Genomic DNA, 13005 nt, shown 5'->3' with positions numbered 1-13005 from the left:
CAGGAATCCAAGATCGTAGATTCGGAATGCAGAATGTGAGATTCGTAAGCAGAGGTCCAGGATCCGGAATCCAAAAACAGGGAACTTAGATCCGTGATCCTGGGAAGCGAGATTCTAAACGCTAATGTTACCTCTAACCGTTCTCTTCGTCCCTGTCCTCCTCTTTATATTTCTATATTTCATTCTTCACCACCCACCATCTCCCAATACCTTCTTCCTTCCGATCCAGACTCCGCAATAATATTTTTTATAAAGTAATCTCTGAAACAAATTCTAAGCAATTTTTAAATTATCCGTAACATATTTGACCTATATTGACGATCCACAACTGTTGTTAGACAGCTGCAGCTTCCAGCGGATAATCATCCAACCAACTCTGTATCTTTCGTTGAGTGGATTAGAGTTCGGATACGACTAAATAATTTCCATCTGAGCAACTCTCTCTCTCTCTCTCTCTCTCGCTCCCAATTTGTTTCCCCACTGAGTGCCTGGAATATGAGCTCCTTTCCCGTACGAAGCACACGCACCCACCTGGCAGTTAACCTTTTCCCGCCGTTTTCAGAGCACCGGTTCGTAAAATCATCACCTGACTAATCACTGAACAATAATATTACACACACGCACTCGTCATCACAAACAAACGCAAAATGTGTTTGTTTATAATACACAAGAATTCGGTTAAATGTTATTCAGTGCCGAACCGCTAATAAACGTGCCAACGCCGTGAGTTACACATTACACACAAACATTTCACTCGAATTTGCGTATGATCGATGAGTTTGTTCATTTCTTCCGAAGCAACGGCGGCAACGTACTGGCAGATGTTTCGGTACGAGTGTACCGCTACAATTACGTCACTGTTGTACGGCGCAAAGTTTACAACGATAACAGATCATAAATTGCAAACACTGTCCATAATTTTTCCTCACACTTCGCGCCTTCGCGGCAAAGGTAGGCGAATGCGCGAAGGATGCGAACGGCCGTAAAGCATTCAAAGTTCAAAGCAACTCATCACCATCCAAACTTCTGCCAGAAGCCTCGTGTGACCTCGTTTGGAAGATGTTTGTGTGCTTTCTTGTGTACATGCGTGAAGTAAAAAAGAAAACTTGACCAAGTGTTATTTTGATCACTTCAATTTTCCTTAACTCAAGCGAGGTAATCGCGGGTTTTTTTCTTGATCGGAAGAAATGCAATCAGTTTCAACTATATAATTTCTTAATGCTGCTTAATGCTTGGTGGAAGCAAAACATCAATCGTACACAATTCTTTGGATCAATGCATTGTTTACTTAACTAACTTCTTCTACTTCTTGGCATAACGACCTATTAGGCCACGTCGATCATCGAATGATTACTAAGACTTGTTGATATCACGTAGATGGATAGTCAGTATTCACTACGAGGGAGAGGTCGAGGGAATGGGTTTTGAGCCCGGGTCCTCCCAAGTGAAGACTGTCGCCTCTGGCATCGAACGGCCACATTTAACCATTTATCACGCCCACATAATTGATCCTGTTCGCATGATAATGTATCACCTCCGATGTGTAACAAATATGTGACTGAAATGTCATGTAAAATAAATAATAAATCAATTATCTGTTGTGTTCTTAAGTGTTGTGTTTCTGAAGTTATCAATTTTTTTAAGAACTCATCGTACACACAAAAAATATATAAAGCAATTCAATAAAGCACACTACCAGATCATTCCTTCCCTCTTTAAAAACAAAACGAAATTTTCTGTTTCGCTCGTTCAATAACCAACGGCGAACCTAAAAATCAATTTCAGCACACTTTCATTCCAAAATCAGTCAAGGTTCAGTTTTTCATGTTGGAAAAATGTGCCAAAAACTTTCCCTACCACCAGGGCTCAGTGGAGCTAAAGTTTTATCGTCCAGTTACGGTGTCACACCGCTATTTTCAAGGTAGAAACAAGGTCTCAATCGTTCACGCCGAGAGTCTTTTCGTTTTTGTTGAGGTGGATACTTGAGGTGGTTCTCTAAAAGCTCTAATATTACAGCTTCACCTTGCCAATGGTTTAGAAAACATTAACATTCCCTGTGTTTATGCTTTTAGGTGTTTTGCCCGAACCATATTTGTTAAGTTAAGCACTCACTTGGACAATACACAGTTTGCACAACCTCGAGTTTCGGGGTCGAATTTTCAATCGATGGTTTCAACATTATTACTCATATCCAGGAAATTTAACTTGAAGGACCCAACTTCAGCTTGTTTATTCCGGGAAAGGAAAGTGAAAAAACCAGCGGCAATTGACTTATCAGAGTGGATCAATATGTTTTATTTGCTTAAACAAAGTGTATGGAACAATAAAAATAAAAGCTTTCAATGTCAATTTTATCAATTTTACTAAAAATAACAAAAACATAAACCATGTTACACCATTCACCGTACCATAGCAATAGATTTCTAGCTGATGTCTTCACGCATCATAAACTGTGACGTTCCCATACTCTATCAATTTGACCCAACCGTAACGCTGACCTGGATTATTGGCCCGTTTTCTATTTGCATTCGCTTGGAACCGTTGTACAGTAAAAAACGACATCTGCACCAGCAGTGCAGCTGCAGGCAGCGGTGCATCGAAAAACATGCAAAACGGATGACCAAAAATCTGCTGCAGGCGCTTTTTGGCAAACAAAAACCCCCTCCCCACCCACACCCCGTTTTCACGGTGACTAATTGTTGGTGAAAATACGTATGCATGTGCGAAGTAAACATTTAATTTGTAACATCTCCCGAAACGGTGTGTGGATGGGCAGATGGGTGCGCTTTAAAGTGAACATGTCAAAAAAATTTGAAAATCAAAACTAAACTCTCCTACGAGTGTGCGTGTGTGAGTGTGTGTATATAAGGCTTACGGTTTTGTATTTACATCGCCTATTAGTATCGAGTGCTGAGCATGGCTGTGCATTAAAATTTCCCAGTCATCCAGCACACGTTCAGGCGCTGAGGAACGAAAAACATGACCTCAACCTAAGCCTTTGCTATATCCTGACGACACAACAACGGCTAAGCCCTATCCTATCTAGCAGCTGTTTCCGGCAGCGTTCGGTTGAATTGCAGCCACTATCATTTCGGCTGGAGGTAGTACTGACCTAATGGTGTTAGCTTAAAAGTTCCCAAAATTGTTGTCTACCGTGTGCTGCTATGCACCGTGTTGCCGACACAATGATGCTCGATGTAACTCATCCCGAATAGTTCAGAACTAGCCGACTTTGTGTAGAGTCCCATGTTGGTGAACCTAAATGAACTGTTTCGTATTTTTCATAACCAACCGAACCGAGCCTAGAAAGTTGCTTTGCGTACAATATCTGATGTCAAGTCGAATTTGGACGCCATCGGTAGGCGTTTGTGAACATGCATAATGTAACGTACATAAAACCGCAACAAAGCGACTCCACCCGAGTGCTGCAAACTAATCCCATCATGGAAAATGGTGCTGTAACCGGACATGAATGTGTGAAAATTATTCCACCGGACACATTACCCGTATCCGTGGTAAGGCAATGGTCCACCGAGGCTCATCAGACGTCGTGTGCCGTACCCCGGCGTAGCTTTATGGGTGCAGAAATTAATCCTCAATCCTATTTACCAATAGCCACCTGTTTCGACGCACCGGTTACCATTTTCTGGCCAGTCTAATGACCGTTCGTTGTACGCCACAAACTACGTTTAACGATTATCGTCTACCGTTTGAAGCTTGTGATCCTTGCCGGAAGTGAGATGGCCGTAAACGAAAAGAAAATGGGTTGTTTGACCATGAACGCATATCATCCGTTTTTTCCAACATGTCTCTTGTAGTGTGGAAATTTTTTGGGTGAAATACTGTCAATATTAATCGGATGACCAATGTTCCAATGCCTCCATTCGACCGTAATGTTAATCCCGTTCTTTAATCTCTGTTAAGCCCCAATGTTTTACTGGTTTGGGGATGAAAACTCACACTCCATGCATGTCTCTACTTGGGACAAGATAAATCAAGCACAAAATAACATGTACGTATGCGTGTGTGTACAATTTTTCGATTCAACAGGCACGCACCAAAGCTCAACGTGTTGGGGGTACACTTTTTTGAATTTTTTCCAAGCAAAGCGTGGCGATAATTAAATAAGCCACACTCGCACATCAATCGACAAAAGCCCCATCGCGGCTGACAATTAATCTTTGTCTGGCGTGTTATCTGAAAGCCAAATGAGAGTGCTTATTATTGATTCTTTTTTCATTGATGTATGGTAAAGCCATGGAAGTGGTTTTTATTAATTAATTTCGAATGAAGCTTTACATATAGCTACGATTTTCAGGAACTCATGAAATAGTGTCCCTCACTTGTCCCCGGAATAGATTCGATCACCCAATGTCGGGCCTCATTCCAGCCTGGCATACAAGACGCCTTTGTGCGATGACCATCGCCAAGTTCGCCAACGAGGTTCGCCGTGCGCTCACCTTGCAACAGTAAACCTATCACCTATCATTCTTTTTAGGGACTTCAATCTCGAGAGGTCCTTGATTAGAAATTGACAAAATTGTTCCGAAAAATTTGGATTTAGTTCCGTGAAGTAGGTTCTTAGAAATCAAAGCTACTGAGAGGGTGGGGATTGACCTTTGGCCTTCCTTGTACAGTGTGTTATCCCGAAATCCAGCTATGTGGTCACCAACGCCGTGCCGCATTAAACCTTCTGACGATGGCCAATCGTTCATTCTACGTTGTACTAGCGATCGACTGATCTTTCCAAACATCGCCGGGGGCAGAGAACCGGAAAACAAATGTAATGTAAATAAAATTTTGAAAAAAAAAAAAACAATGTTGGATCAATAAGGTGTTTTTAGTCTCTTGTCACTTGTTCGCTGGACATATAGTTGTTATTAGTGATCAGACAGAGTGAATCTTTTAGGAATACTGACGGGTAAAATCGTTCACACGGATTACACTCGTGTTTTTAACGGTTCAACGAAGGGAGAGATGTTCTGACGCTTCGGGCAGGTTCCGGTCCAACTGTCCCTTTCCCTCGGATCGACCCACAATCCACAACAAAAGAGGCATAACAAACACGCTTGCGTCAACCGTTGCCTTCGTAACCATAGCAACTCACCATGCGAAACAAACAAACAGCAACTACAACCGGGTTGCCGTATCACACGTTGTCAGCAAAATGGTAAGGAACAATCCTCTCAAATATTGTGTTAAAATAATCCCTTTAAACCTGTCCATTCCAGATACTTTCTCGTACAAAGTCCGAGTCGGCCAAAGGGAACCGCAATTCCGCTGGTTCCGGAACAGTGCGCACCGTTACCATCCCTTCGTTCGAAGAGTTTCTTCTCAAGCGCGACTACATTGGAGCGAAAACTGTCCTTCAGGTAAAATAAACCATTCTTCATTTGCTTACCTTTAAACGGAAGACACGCAAATGATATTATACCATCTTTTTCTGCTAGTGCTCGAAAGATTACGACGAGGTACCGGAACAGCTCAAGCAACTTTGGACGGGATTTTGCGATTTTCATATCGGCGAGTATAAGCGTGCCCTGCAGCTGTACGAAAAGATCTACGCAGCGGACGGTACGCTGAAGGATGTAGCACTCAACATTTGCGTGTGCATGTTCTATCTCGGCATGTATGATGAAGCCCAGAAGCTGGTGGAGGAACTGCCGCAAAGTCCGCTCAAGATACGGCTTCTGTTTCATCTCGCACACAAACTCAGCGACGAGGATCGGCTTATGGAGTTGCACGGTTCACTGCGAGACGTGGTAGAAGATCAGCTTAGCCTGGCCGGGATGCACTATCTGCGCTCTCACTATCAGGAAGCGATCGATATTTACAAGCGTGTCCTGCTGGACAATAAGGATCTGCTTGCACTGAATGTGTACGTAGCGATCTGTTACTACAAGCTGGACTACTACGACATTTCGCAGGAGGTGCTCGATCTGTACCTGAACCAGTTCCCGGACAGTACGATCGCCATCAATCTGAAGGCTTGCAACCGGTTCCGGCTGTTCAATGGAAGAGCTGCGGAGCAGGAGATAAAGCATCTGGTCGAGAGTGGTACGTTCGGGGCGGATCTCATCCAGCACAATTTGGTCGTGTTCCGAAACGGTGAAGGAGCGCTACAGGTTCTGCCTCAGCTGATCGACATCGTACCGGAGGCACGCCTTAACCTGGCCATCCATCATCTGCGCCGGGGAGAGATCCAGGAGGCACACTACCTGATGAAGGAAGTACAACCCACGGTACCGCAGGAGTACATCTTGAAGGGTGTAGTACATGCGGCACTCGGTCAGGAGACCGGCTCGAAAGAGCATCTCAAGAATGCTCAACAATGTCTGCATCTTGTCGGTGGATCAGCGTCCGAGTGTGACACCATCCCGGGGCGGCAAAGTATGGCGTCCGCGTTTTTTCTGTACGGCCAGTTTGAGGAGGTGCTGGTGTACCTTAACTCGATCCGCAGCTACTTCGTGAACGATGACACGTTCAACTATAACTATGCACAGGCGAAGGCGGCCACCGGGTACTACAAGGAGGCCGAAGAGCTGCTGCTCCAGATACACGACATCACCATCAAGACGGACAGTACCTTCTCGATGGTGTTGGCCAAATGTCACATACACGCGGGCCACGCGGACCAGGCTTGGAATATCTTCCTGACGAAGGATTCTACACCGGACGCGTTCGCGTTGCTGCAGCTGATCGCAAACGATAGCTATCGTGTAGGGGAGTTTTGGATTGCGGCGAAGGCTTTCGATACGCTGGAAAAGTTGGATCCAAACCCGGAGTACTGGGAGGGAAAGCGTGGTGCTTGTGCCGGTGCAGTACAGGCCATACTGGCGAAACGGGGCAGTGGAGCACCACCCGGTGGTGTGTCCGAGATCATTTCTCTGCTGCGGGATTCCACTAACGCTCAGGCGGAAGGAATGTTGCGTGTGATTCGACGGTTTGCAAGTAGTATTAAGTAAGGGAGGCACAAACACACACAATTCCAACAAGATTTCAACCGAATATGAAAACCATCAATGCACCATTTACACTTCACAACGATCGATTTATATGCAAATAAAATGGCCGTCCGGATTCGGAAGGTGTAAATTTAGGACTTATAATCCCATTCTCATGCACAATAGCACAGGTTCGGATAACTTATCCATACGCTTTTGAAAACTCTTCTGTAACGATGTGGTTTTACTGCCGCTTTTTATGAGTGTTGGAGAGTGTGTTTTTCACTCAACACATAATTCACTTCCACGAACCATCAAATGAAGTGCATCGCTTCGTGGTAAATCGATGACCGTGAAACTTTTGGCCGGCAGCCATTTTTCACCCCGCAGGGATGATGCACTCAGGGATACACTACACGCTATTCGATGGACACGCGGTCGCTTAAGTGTCGATGTGCACGGTGAGATTCAAATTTTATCTCAAGCACCTCGTTTGATCAGTGGTTTATTCGTTTCTTATCATTCAGTCCCATTCATAAAGATTATGCTTCGTTTCTTGTCGTTTTTCTTCAGCAGAATATCTAGATTAATTTAAACTTTTGCCTAATTAGCTAGGATAAGAGCTGAAATACGAGGAAAATTGTAACATGGCATCGTAGTTCATTGTCAACCCTTTTCGAAAAAGTTTTTAGCCAATTGCTCTAAAGAAACTTGTTTTTTTGTGGAGTGTACAATTTATCTACAATGTTTTATCTCATCTCAGAAGTACACTTCTTGTGAGATATTCGTTTTTTTTTTTTTTTTGGTTGCCTCTATTATGCTGATTTTGCCTTGCTGTATTGCTTAAAGTTTATTGCGTTCTTATCATGATTCTTTTCAATTTGTGTCCTGGTATGGTGGTTTGTGTACGTGCGTATGACTTTTTCTTACCTGACAAAACCAAATGCTGCTCAAGTTTCGCTAGTGCAACCGGTAGAATTATGGTAAATGGTTGTGCATATTATCATCTAACCGGATACCGCTCAGGCGCAGTCACCCAAAAAGAAGTTTACGGGAGTTTACCCGTGACCGGGTACGTGGGGAAGAAACTAAAAGTCAAAAATTTGTAAAGCACCGCAAAAGAGCACTCTTCTAGCAAACCGCACGACAAAAACCATCTGCCACCTGCCACGATGAATGGAGCAAACTTTTTCTCACCCCGATACCTCACACAAATGGGCTGTAGGTTAAAGGACCGTGGAGGGGGATGAGAAGCACTTGCAACCGAGGTACAATACTTAGTTGTGCGTAGTAAAACCAGCAAACAGCATAGCCATGCCTTCTCTAACCTTGCCGTTACTTCCAGCACGACGAATTGGTTGAAACTTTAGAGCTTACCCACTTACTCGACGTGTATTGAATTTTTACGAGACGTAAGAAAACATGCCCAAGCGGTTAATTTAGGACATGCATTACCCAAAAAAAATACAAAACGCTTGAAAAATGTGCACATCCGGTGTATGTTACACAGTATAGTGCACGGTAAAGCATTATATTACATGTAATCATATTCTATAAATCAAGCGTTTCCAACTAGCAAACAGTTCGTTTTCAATATTATTTTTGTTGCCCACAACCCAAGAACTATTAACAGGACAGGACTTCTTCCAATGTTCTCTTCAATGAATGTGACTCATACCAGAGATGCACTGCCTGTCATATGTGGACCAGAACATGTGCTCTTGGAATGTCCGAGGGTCTTCGCTATCAGTCATCGCATGAACTCTCGAGACAACGGCTACCGAGGACACATATGACATCAATCATGTCCTGCTCTTAAAATGATCAAGCATCATCGAGACAAACCCGGATCTCTATCGTAAAGGAGGACGAATTGAAATCGATCTAAACACACAGTCCTACATTATCCGGAAGAACTTATATCATTGGTGCAGGAACTAGGAACTTCGACGTGATCGCCAACAAAAGTTGAAAGATTCTCTTTGCCTTCAATAGTAAGTGGAGGCGATTCCACGATCGCCAATCTTCTTCTTGGCTTAACGAAAATCTTTATGGGTCACACCAGCCATCTAATGGGTTACTAGACTCATTCACTCCACGTAGTTGGGCCAGTGTCATTGCGGGGGGAACTGTCTGGAAGGGATTTGAAGCTTGGGTTCCGATGCGTGTCGTGGATGAAGCGTGGATGCGTGTGATGCGTGGATGTGTGTACTTCAGAATTTAAATCGTCTGGTAACTTAGAAATATCGGGCATATGATAATGGAGGTTTTAACCAACAAAGTTCAAAAGTGTTTTTTTTTTCCAATAGCTGTTTGACGCTGTATCAACTCAACAATATGCCCGGTCATAGCTCGGCGACCGGGCATTTGACGGCACATACTAGTCGTTACTGTGGATGATTGAAATTACACCCAACTAGAGTCCAACTTCAGTGCACCATGAGAGCGATGTCATGTAGAATACTAAAAGCCCCAATACACACCTTGCAAAAAGGTTAATCAGCGTTTAGGACAGAATCAGATATGAAGACATTTACGTACTTTATGAACAGGTAGAACAATCAGTATGTTTCGTTAATTAATTTATTAATAGTTACGGCATCATCAGTACTCTTTTCGGCAACTGAACATGGAACATTAGGCGAACCAGTCAAACAGATTTAGGATGATTTCGTGTTTATTTCAAAGAAGGAAGGTAGGACTTTCATAAATTACAACCGCAAACCATGTGCCCTAACGGACAGCGTCGGCGGATTTTTTTTCTGATAAATTGCATTCTTTCGTGAAGTATTTCTATCGCGCGTAAGCCGCTATACATCGTCGTTCGCTATTATTTCTGCTATGTTTTTTTTTACTTCTTTCCTCCCTATTAAAAAATAAAACAACAAAAGGTTTAACAACATTTAACCTATCAATTTAAGGGGACTCCTTTCTCTCTCTCTCTCTCTTTCTTTTTCCGTTGACACAGATTTTTTTTAAAGCTGTCGGTTGTGGCCGACAGACACGGTCGTGATGAAATATTTGTTTTATCTATTACCTTTATCTGTAGCTGGTTCCTTGTTACCGAAGGATTGACCGTCACAAACAGGAGCATTCGGACGTGTCTGGCATCCGGCAATTCCACAATCTCATCCATAAAAACAAAGAACAAACTGTACTGTAGAAAATGGATGCGTGCCAGTTTACACTCTGCGTACGTGTTTCGTACGCGCCGTCCTATGTATTTGTGTGTGTGTGTGTATGTGTGTGTAGGTTTTTGTGGGTCCTTTCCAAGTGCTGCGAAAAAAAAATGGTATGGAACCACCGTTATTGCACAATTGCGCTCAGCTGTCGTAGTAGAAAAACCACGATTTGGCTGCATTTGACTAGTTGTGTAAACTTTGTAATTTATCACAAGACGGTGTGTTGATGCTTTGCGCCTTATGGTAAAGCTCTCGGTCGCCAAAGTTTCGTGCCTTCATTAGCATCGTGTCTTCTGCAAGGATTCGAATACAAAAACGATTAGTTCAAAGCATCAGAATATCACAGATCAACGGAGGAAAAGAGAGGGAACATTACTTACTGTAATTTCGCTCTCGGTAGCAGGAATGCTTTAGATTGTTTAAATATTCCTCCTCCACTGATGCTTCTAGCCGACCGACCGATCCCTGGTACTCGGAATGAAAGTTATCCTTCACATAGTACGGTATCTTCAGTTGGTTCGTTTTGCGAGCGACCGAAAATTTTCTGTAAGGATCGAAAAAAAAAATGATTTCAATACGCTCTCGGGGTCCAAGTAGCGGTATAACGACCCTCGCACAAGTGTAACTTACTGGCTCGGTGTAAGGCTGTAGATTGGATCCGAAATGAAAAACGACGACATCATAGACAGCGCGATAAGCAGTATAATTGGCAGCAGATTGATGAACGCGGCAATCCCAGATTGGGGCTGGAAATAGAAACATTACCGTGAATAAGGGAATCGTTTAGTGTTGGGAAAAGCGAATCCCAATGGAGATTGGAATATTAGAACCAAATCTCAATCAAATTCCAAATCCAATCAGGATCCAAATCTAATCTTCCTAGGGCTTGAATTTTCGAAAATTCCGAATCACGCATCTTCAACCACTAGATACGTTGTAGTGATGGGAACTTTTCGAAGTGATGGAGTTTCGAGCTCCAATCAGACCGATCGGCATGGTTTCCCGGATTGAATCCCATACTGAATTCCGACACGGTGCGAGATTTAAATGAGGATATTCGTGATCAAGAAGCGAACAGGAAGAGAATCAGGATTCCGATAGGGAAGGGTATAGGGATTCCTAAGCATCGTATCGATTATCGTACATTACCTCCCTGTACTGCTGCTGTTCGGCACGGTGAAACCGTCTTTGTCGTGTGTACACATGCTGAGTTGGGATTTCGGCCCCGAAAAACATGTTGAACAGTTCCTCGGCCGTAAACTCGGTCTCAAACCCGCGCGTATACGCATAATCGTACTGGTAGCGCGTTTTGCGTGCCGCCGTCGGTTGATGATGCTCTTCCGGACCGTACAGATCGTACGATCGTCGCTTGTCAGCATCCGTCAGGATGGCGACCGCATTGCCGATCGCTTTAAATGCTTCCACCGCACCCGGTGCATGGTTCTTGTCCGGGTGCAGCTGCAGGGCCAGCTTCTTGTAGGCCTTCTTTATATCGGATTCGGTCGCATCTTTCGCTACCTCAAGCACTTCATAGTAATCCTTGCACCTGAAGAGAAACCCCCGAACAAAATAATCAATACAATTGGTCTGATTTTGAGCTTCAAACTTACTTCTTGATCCGTTTTACTGCTTCCAGCTGTTCCGGTGTGTATTCTACCGTCTCGTTACCACTTTCCGCCTTCGGTGCGGAACCCTTGGCCGTGCCTCGCTGCCGGACGCCATCGTCGGACGTGTTACCTGATGGAGCACTTTCCGCGTACGCTCCGCATTTGATTTTGTTAAGCAGCTCTACAATGTGCAAATCGGATCAGTAGTGGTCAGAGCCCAGCGATAGGTCAAGGTATTAAACCTCCCTCCCTACCGCCTGCCTCCTCTTACCTTTAGCCCGTTCCGTTGGATGGAGTGTAATCGATTTGTTTAAAAGTTTTTCCGCTTTCTCGATTTTACCTTCGGCAAGGTACTTCACGGCCCGTTCCACGCAGTCCTCAGCTGCCTCCTTGTTCATGGTTTATTTTTATCCCCTTGCGGGTAGCTATCCCGAACCACCTTTAATTTGGGGAAGGAAAAAAAACACACACAGACACCGACCAGAGTACAGCATGAAAAAAGTGGCCCAGTCAGCACACGCAATACGCAGCAAAGTTGGCGAATATTACGTTAATACGCAAACAAATCAACTCCCTTGCAAAACACCCACCAAACTATACCATGGGGAGAGTGTTACGGGAAATACGCACCGCGGAAAAATGTTCCTTTCCAACGGCACAGCTGCAACAGCAACGGGTAATGCAACGAAGCGGTAATACACTCACACACACGGATGGGAGAAAAAAGTGAAAATTAGCTCCAATCTAATCGACACACTTCCCAAATCTTTTCATTATCTTTCGTATCCTAGGATGAAGGTATTTTTTTCATAAATAAGAGCTAGCCTTTCTCTTTCACACTAGCGCTTTTGATACTGTGTTTATCTCGTGCCATCACTGCCACACAATGGTGTGTTGTTCAAATGTCAAGCAATCCATTTAGTGTGCGGGGTTCAGTTCTCACCAGTTATTGTGCGGTACGCGTGGATCGCAGCAAAGGACAAGGAACGCTTCTACTTGACGTACATTTTTGTAATGTAGGGAATTTTCCCAATTCCAATAGTGTAAAAATCGCTTTTTTTGTGCATATTTTTAACTACGCACGACTTATTGATGTATAATTCATGGCTGTGTTTTGTTTGAAACTCCTAAATAACGTGCAAAAACGCCCTCTAAAGTACAGAGGCAATTGCTATCCAACTAGCCGTCAACTAAGGACTACTGACTGCCCGAACGTGATCTTCACCCACACTGCTTGTGTTCTGGCCGCCTTGGAACACGAAACCTCCATAG

At 43.9% G+C, this 13005-nt stretch overlaps 4 protein-coding genes across 4 annotated transcripts in view; 3 read left to right on the top strand and 1 right to left on the bottom strand.

Moving 5' to 3' along the window:
- The window catches only part of LOC126557535 (uncharacterized), a 272688-nt gene that overhangs the window by 57648 nt on the left and 202035 nt on the right, over positions 1–13005 (top strand). The window lies entirely within an intron of this gene.
- LOC126564896 (intraflagellar transport protein 56) lies at positions 4417–6965 on the top strand. The gene is made up of 3 exons (XM_050222024.1): positions 4417–4443; positions 5232–5372; positions 5451–6965. The coding sequence occupies exons 1-3, from the start codon at positions 4417–4419 to the stop codon at positions 6963–6965; spliced, it is 1683 nt and encodes a 560-aa protein (XP_050077981.1).
- The window catches only part of LOC126556713 (mucin-5AC), a 469299-nt gene continuing 465726 nt past the window's right edge, over positions 9433–13005 (top strand). The window contains exon 1 of the mRNA XM_050212157.1: positions 9433–9438. The gene's annotated coding sequence lies outside the window, so the exon portion shown is untranslated. The remainder of the gene's footprint in view (positions 9439–13005) is intronic.
- LOC126558380 (dnaJ homolog subfamily B member 12) lies at positions 10260–12172 on the bottom strand. Its single transcript, XM_050214389.1, has 6 exons — positions 12005–12172; positions 11737–11914; positions 11276–11672; positions 10757–10872; positions 10507–10670; positions 10260–10419 (listed from the first exon to the last, which is right to left on the bottom strand). Exons 1-6 carry the CDS (start codon positions 12129–12131, stop codon positions 10310–10312), a joined length of 1092 nt encoding a protein of 363 aa, XP_050070346.1. The 5' UTR covers positions 12132–12172; the 3' UTR covers positions 10260–10309.

The sequence above is a fragment of the Anopheles maculipalpis genome, chromosome 2RL (assembly GCF_943734695.1).
Source record: "Anopheles maculipalpis chromosome 2RL, idAnoMacuDA_375_x, whole genome shotgun sequence".
NCBI classification, from domain to species: Eukaryota; Metazoa; Arthropoda; class Insecta; order Diptera; family Culicidae; genus Anopheles; species Anopheles maculipalpis.
Note: the sequence above shows the minus strand (reverse complement) of the source record. Positions and strands in the feature narration are given on the sequence as shown.